Source organism: Octopus bimaculoides, chromosome 2 (assembly GCF_001194135.2).
Source record: "Octopus bimaculoides isolate UCB-OBI-ISO-001 chromosome 2, ASM119413v2, whole genome shotgun sequence".
NCBI lineage: Eukaryota > Metazoa > Mollusca > Cephalopoda > Octopoda > Octopodidae > Octopus > Octopus bimaculoides.
The window spans coordinates 69699926-69707868 of record NC_068982.1 but is presented as its reverse complement, the minus strand read 5'-3'; the positions used below and the strand labels follow the sequence as shown (position 1 = coordinate 69707868).

The 7943-nt window shown below is 36.1% G+C and overlaps 1 protein-coding gene across 1 annotated transcript in view; it reads right to left on the bottom strand.

The window, feature by feature from the left end:
* Positions 1–104: 104 nt before the first annotated feature.
* LOC106869235 (uncharacterized) overlaps positions 105–7943 on the bottom strand; it is a 36046-nt gene continuing 28207 nt past the window's right edge. Inside the window, exons 4-6 of the mRNA XM_014914885.2 lie at positions 6730–6831; positions 3675–3893; positions 105–815 (exon numbers count right to left, since the gene is read on the bottom strand). Coding sequence (XP_014770371.1) covers positions 663–815; positions 3675–3893; positions 6730–6831 — 474 coding nt within the window. The 3' untranslated portion in view covers positions 105–662. The remainder of the gene's footprint in view (positions 816–3674; positions 3894–6729; positions 6832–7943) is intronic.

Sequence of the window (7943 nt, the reverse complement as noted above, 5' to 3'; positions counted from 1 at the left end):
ATATATATATATATATATATATATATATATATATATATATATACACATACATACGTATATATGTATGTGTGTGTCTGTGTGCATGATTTACATGTGATGTTTTTATATATTTAAATAAATCTATGCAGATTTTAAAAAAATAACACTTGTTTTTATGTGTAACTTGAGCAAGGTAATAAATTTGCATAAGAGAGATTATTTGCAGTATATTACTGGTACATATTTTATCGTTCCTAGTGGGTGAAAGTGGAAAGGGAAGTCAAATGTTGCATGTTTTGAACGCAGAACGTCGCTACAACTGAATCCCGTCAGCTAAGTATTTACTTAGCGGTTCTGGATAAGATATCGATAGAATAAGTACTTCATTTAAAGAATAGGTACCAAATTTAGAAACTATCTACAGGGATCGATTTGTTCAACTAAACCTTCAAGATGATGCTTCAGCTTGGCTGCAGTCTAATGTCTGCTACAAGTAAAAGACAAAAGACAAAAAACATAAAAGATAAGCTGGTCATACTCATGGTAAGACTTGGACGTCAAAACATCGCATTTTCTCTTCTATAAAGATGTGGTTCTAAGCAGAACCAAATGAAATCACAATAAATATACAAAGAAGACCTATGAAATGATTCGGTGAATGGAAAATGTTTCCTAAACTACTTTTAAAGCTTTTTCAGTGTCTCCTGTATGTAGTCTAGTTGCATGGAAGTTCTGCGAAGGATAGTCATTGTGAATTCCTCTTGTTCCTGGAGCGAAAATTGAGTTATATTGTTCCTCAAATTGAGTCTGACGTCCTTTCGAAGTTTTATAAACAGCTGAAAAAAAAAAAGTTAATAAGTTAGACTAATTTCCAACCCATGTCTCATAGAGACTGGAGTTTCTGCAGGAACATAATGAACGGATGATTAATTATCATATGCACGTAAAACAGCGAGAATCAAAACGAGGATGTACATATTCATTCTTAATATGTTCAGGCAGATTTGAACGTGAATATAAAAATTGCTGTTGTATTTCGCCTTCAGAGAATACTTCTCTTTTCAGACGATGTGTGTTGACAACACACAGGATTCATTGACGTAAGGGGACATTGAAACACTGGTGTCTCAACCTGATTGTGTCCCTTCTGTCAAAGCTGCCCTTTGATCAATGAATCTAAACACGAGTAGTGGTTCTTATTTGAGTTTCGCAAGAAAATGAAACGAAAAGAAAATAAGAAAGTATTTTGGTGGTTGATTCTACAAAAACTAATGTGACATGCAAGAAAGTTTTCTAGCCTTTAATTTATTTTTGAATATTGTTTGCATAAATTATACTGCAATAAACGCTACGTTCGGAATTTTAATTTATTGATGATTTATATATTTTTTGGATAGTTGATAGCTCTCACTATGTCATGTTCCCACAGAGAGAAAAGCTGTTTTATCTCTTCTGTGTTCAACTAATTCCACGATGTCTTCAAGTGGTTTCCCAGATGAAGGCGTTTCGTTCTATTCTGGTCAATAAAGCCCTTAAGAAATGAGTAAATGATAGAAAATTCTGTTCCCTATATCAAGGAATATGTATGAAGTCTTTGAATGTATTTTAGTATGTAACAAAGATTTTCCATTCCATATACATCGGCCTTTCGTTTCCCAGTATTTCTTTCTTTAGTGAAGAAATGCCGGTGGCGGGTTTTTGATTAGGGTGGATTCCGACTTGTCAGGAATAGTAATGATTAGAATACTCTTGATCCTATAAACAAAAGTATTCTAGTCAATACCATTCCGTATGTTCTTAGGTAGAATATGCATTAGTCCACATTCTCTATGTCGAAGACATTCTCAGTGGCAAATGTGAAATGTGAAATGCAGGATTAGGCAACGAAACAACGGACTACCGCCAACCCACGTATTGCTTGAGCTGCGTTTTTATATCCAATCTATCAAACGTTGTCCCCTTCTGCTAGTTCATCAGTTGAAATCGTGTACTCATCCACTCGTCACTTGTTCTACTGTTGGGGACTTAGAGCTTGTTCCCTGATCAGTGGGGACAGGTTTTCCTCGTGAATATTTTAGCTGGGATGGTCTTGCTATAAAACCAGCGGTTCAGGCCTTTCTCTGAACGTGACTGAACCCCAAGGAGTGTAAGAACCAGTATCTGAGGAAACGATATATATTGCACATCCCTCACAGAAAAGTACTACTCTACACAGCGTTTCCGCCTCGGTTTACGTTACACCTCGATATTTCACTTCATTTACGTCGATAATATTCTTGAAAAGCTTATGAAAATCATTCAACCTCATATCTCGTAGGAGTCATGTCTCGTGTTTAAATCTGAATAAAGGCAAGATCGATATTTTTAAAGACTGATTTTTTTTTTTTTAACTCAAGGTTAGCCTTGATCAAACAGTCCTATGATTAAAAGTATTCTAGTCATTACTATTCCCTGTGTTTTTAGGTAGAATGTTCATCAGTCCACATTATCTAAAATGTCCATTTTTATTAAGATGGAGAAATTTCTAAGGGAGATTCAATTGTCACTGTGGGTTTTGTTGTTTAGATCTAGGTCATCTCTGACCGCTGACAAAAGGCACTACACCCGTGACCGTTTCATTTATTTTGAGGGGAAGTTATAAGATATTTTGCATTGTTTACATGAGAAAATTTTTAATGGGTGAATAAGGAGGCAAACATTATGTCTCAGAATTTTATGGCGCCATTTATTAATTCAGTGCGTCTGTAAAGAATTTAAAATCGATTATTCAGTTGTATCCAAGCATCGAAGATAGCAACAGCATGCGTACATATACACCACCTCTCAGTAGCGACAACAGTGTTGGGCATATCAGTGGTACTTGATGTGGTGGTGGTGGTAGTGGTGGTGATGGTAGTGGTGGTGGTGGTTTACTGGGATTTGAAAGACAATGCAATAGTGAGGACGGCGTGATTAATTTAACTTTTGCGATAAACGGTTTAACACTTGTATACAACGACAAAGAAAAACATGATCGTTGCGTTGCCAGAGAGCAAAGTGTTTATTTTTTTTCTCCAATAAAGCGGAGGAGGCATCGTATATGTGTGATGCATACACATACATACATAGATGCACACACTTTGGGTGTGGGAGGGGGTCGTGGTGGTTTGTATGTGCATGTGTGCATATATATATATATATATATATATATATATATATATATATATATATATATACACACACACATAGCAACCATTCCTTCTCTTCGAACTCCTCCCCCATGGGACCGCATACCCACCTGGCTCCTAAATTTTTCTTTCTTTCCCATCAACTTTTCTCATTCTCTATTTTTCCGTTCTTTATTTTCTTCTTTTTCTTATGAAGGACTAACATCCGAAATGTCAAGACTTTTTCTCTTTTAAGCATTAAATTTAGATCTATGCGCTCGGAACTTTGTGTATAGATACAAAAGAAGATATTCTTGTGTGATTTGCAAGTTTATGCTGCAGGAAGAGTTCTTCATAGACAGGATCTGATATAGTAATGCGAGCGAGGACAACTCTTGATTCGAGTTATTTGTTCGACCTGTCACCAAAGACTTTCCTGATAAACTGTTTTAAGGCTAATTTAGGAGGCTACCTGTTTAAACAACCGGCTGGAGATAACAAAGAGAAAATTCAATAGTGAAGCATATAATGAAATAATTTCATTGTTACCTTGTGTAAAAATGCTTTTATTTTCTTGAGCTTTCTTATAGTACTTTCCAAACAACAGTAAGCAACATTTATACTTCCAGAACGACGACAGAGTTTGGCAAAACAATCCGCAGTTTTTCCATAGATGGGTATGCATCGAGATTCCTGTTCGATATTCCTTACAATTTCAAATTCCTTTATATACCGGTCCAAAGATGGAATCATTAATCGTGCAATACTCTGAAATAATAAACAATTACAATAATCTTAATTAGCGTTTTTTGTCCAATGAAAGGAAACGAATAAGTGTTGCGATCAAAGATAGAATGGTGAGTATCATACAGAAGGGCTGTGATCAAAGACAGAATGATCAAAGAATATTATCCGAGACTTTAAAAAATATGACAGCCGGAGCTTTCACCTTATAAAACATCTGACAATGCATTTGCAGTATCTATACAAGTACTTTTATTGATACATTTGATTGATCATATTTAGGTATGTATATATATATGTTGTGCGTCCATGCATATGCGTGTGTGCGTGTGCGTGTGCGTGTGTGTGTGTGTGTGTGTGTGTGTGTGTGTGTGCGTGCGCGCATATGTGTATTTGTGCATGTGTGTCTTTGTGATGGTATATATCACTCACTGCTTGTTTACCAGTGTTAGTTTGCTTACGCTCTCGTAACTTAGGGTTTCGGCAAAAAAGTTGATGGAGTAAATACAAGACCCTAAAAAAAATAATAGCGTTGATTTAATTGATTAATCCCCTTGAGACGGTGCCCCAGCATGGTGGCAGTCCAATAAGTGAAACAAAGGAATAATATTGTTGGAATCACTTTAGTAGCAACGACTGCATTCAAGAGATTCTGAGTCTTTCTCTTTAGGAGAGCAAATTATAACTGTCGTAGATTATTGTAATTTTATTATATCATTACTATTCATCTAATGAGCTGATCTGCCTATTTTTCTTATTTTAGATTGAAGGAGCACCTTAAACACATCCTGCAAAACACTGCTTGTCATCATTGACTAGTTTACACAATGCAGCCGGGATGTTTGGAAGCTCGCTATGTAATAAAGTGTTGTGTTAAACTGAGCAAAAATGCTACGGAAACTTATGAAATGTTCCAGACTACTTATTAATAAGCTTTTTCGCTAGCACAAGCGGTTCAAGGATTATAGAGAGGAGGTGAGGGACGATGAGAGGTATGAGAGGGAAAGGGACGTCAGAACATCAGAGCTGGTTGAGAAAATTTGCAATTTTCTGGATGAAGACATCGTGTCTATAAAAGACAATAAACACTCAGTTTGGTGTGGCAACTTTACACAATTATTCATGAAAAATCTGATCATGCGCAAAATTTATGCAAAGTGTGTTCCTAAGGTGTTCAGTTACGAACCTCCTGGTAACCAACTACTTGATAGAGATGGGCATCAAAACAGTCTTTCGCCCCCTCTCTACAATCCAGGCCCTGCTCCCTGCGATTTTTGGTTGTTCCCCAAACTGAAGAACCCCCAGGCAGTTGTTTTCAATATGAAGGGATCTCTGACAAGGGTTCTGGACACCTTCACTCTGGAGAGCTTTCATGGGGGCTTCACGAAGTGGCTGCAACACTACAACAAGTGCGTTGAATCAGAGAATGCTACTTTGATAGAGATTAGTGTTTTGTACCTTCAAAGTAATGTCTTTCTTGAAAAGGTCTAAAAGCTTCTGGAGTGTACTTTGTATTTAGTATTCATAAATAGTCTTCACTAAAAATATATTTTAGTCAAACCAAATGTTTTATTATGGTTTGTTATGGTTACACATAACAGTTACGTCGTCAAACTGAGCAAAAGATATATGTATTACCAACAAAAGTTTCAACAAAGTGCTTATGTAATGTCTTTTTACTATGAGTGCAAGACCTGAAGTATGTGAGAAGGGGTTAGTCGATCACACCGGTCCCAGGGCACAAGGTGTGCGTATTCTATCGATTTATGTTATCGACCTCCGAAAAGTCGGGATCTGAACTCGGAGCATAAAGAGCCGGAAGAAATGCTGCTAAGCACTTTTCCGGTTAACGATTCTGCCAGCTCGCTGTCCTAACTGCTTAAAAAAACACAATAGTTCATGTACATAACAGAATAGTAAATTAAGTAAATACTACATTGAATGGGGTGAAGAACTAACATATGACTGTTAGCAAGTTACTATTTCGGAGTTACGTTTCAGTTAAGTCGTACACTCGTTGATGAAAAACTGCAGCTAATAGACTAAAGGGCTGCCAACCGAATGGTCAACAGTTCGAATTTAAAATACTAGTTTAGCAATACACTTATAGCTTAGAAGATACTCTCGTATGCATTAGTCTACTTAGTTATAAATAGACTATGGCTTCTACTATATTGTGGGTTCTTATTTCTTTGTCCTCGGGATTATCCTTCCGACGGATTTCATTATAGTGTCCTAGCTACAACGTCATATTTCATCGGTAGATTATACCGTGATGACATTTTCGAACAGTTGCTTATGATGTGAGTGATATCTTCAGTGTGAACTCCACAAAGTCTGCATCGGCTGTCACATTTTACAGCTTTTCCTGCTTCTCTATCCCTTTTGTGCAGCATGTACTTGGTTAATATTTCCTGTTCCTGGATTGCAAACGCTTACCCTTCAAAGTAGCAGTTAGTAATCCGGCTATTGGTCCATGATAAACTGTTTTGATGATCGATGTTACTATCATCACGGAGCTTTCTACTGACATGTCCATGCATAGACTATTCTTTTCATATAGACTATTCCTTTCATATAGACTATTCCTTTCATCTGATGCATGTATGTATGTATGTATGTATGTGTGTGTGTGTGTATGTATGTGTGTGTGTGTATGTACGAATGCATGTAAGAATTTTAAACTTGCAGACACGTGTGTGTATCTGTTTACATATATAGACTTTGTAAGAAACCTGGCACACTGGAATATTCTTTATGTTTATGCTACTATTACCCAATGTCAAATCTTCATATCGTATCTGAAAAAGTCCCAGAAAAAGTACAGAGAAAAGTACAAAGAAAAAAGTCATAAACGAACCTCTAATTCTTCATTAGTGATGTTTGTGTTACCGTTCCTCGTGTTGTGAAACTTAAGTTCCTCGTCAAACTTCGGCGTGGTATTCTCGGAAACATCATCGCTCTGTCAGCAAATAATAGATATTAGCGTATGTATATGCATGTGTGTAAAGGGAGGGAGAGAGAGAGAAAGAGAGAGGGAGAAAGAGGAAGGAGATAGACAGATAGAAGAGTACACGCATGTTTGAGTGTGTGTGTGTGTGCGTGTGTGTCTGCGGTGTTTGGTAAACAGGATGATGAATCTAAGCTTTTGTATAATCAACCTTACGCTCTGCTGTACTGCACGGACTGAGAAATTATGAATAATGTTTAAATGGTTTAAACGTTACCCATCATTTTTGGCTAGTCATGTGGTATATGATGTCATATATTATCTTTCATGTACCAGTAGAAGGAATTTGAATAGATTTTCGCAGCTTCAAAGCCGTATTATACTTTTTCAAGGGCTGGAGTGGAAAAGCAGCTGCTTTATCTATAATCTACTGTCTAATACCTGTGATTATTCATTTACCTTTTAACTTCAGATATATTTGAAGATTAATTTCCATGTGATAGTGATGGAATGATATGGTGTAGGCATCTTTTGAATTTGTGTTCTGAGATGTACCCAGATTGGGTCTTAAATTCCGGAGACTCCCGCATAATATACAATAAAGTTTTCAGGCATTTATCTTTCAGAGGAGAGAGTAAAGCACTTTTGTCTCTAAATTACCGAAAAACTAGTAATTCTTCATTATCTTATGTCAGGAATCTCAGTATGCTTTCTAGTCTCTCGGTAGAAATATTAGTTATAATATTATTATAAGACTGAAACAAGTAAAAGAATAAAAGAATAAAAGAGTCACATAATCTTCTTGTTCTGTATCTGTAGTTTTTTCCTCGAGAAATCAAAATTAGGGATTTGGAAGAAACAGGACGAAATAAAACTAAATTCATTGCATTATTTAGTTTCGTTTCTTTATGTTCTAATTTCAAATAAATCCTGAGTCAACTTTGCTGTCATCATATCGAAATTGACGAGACATCATGAGTCAACGATTTAAATGACTACAAGCCACAGTCATACAAAAAATATCGGCCTTATTCTGAGTCAGAATAAATTACACGCATACGCGCGCGCAAGTAATAGTATATATATATATTTATATATATATATATATATATATATATATATAT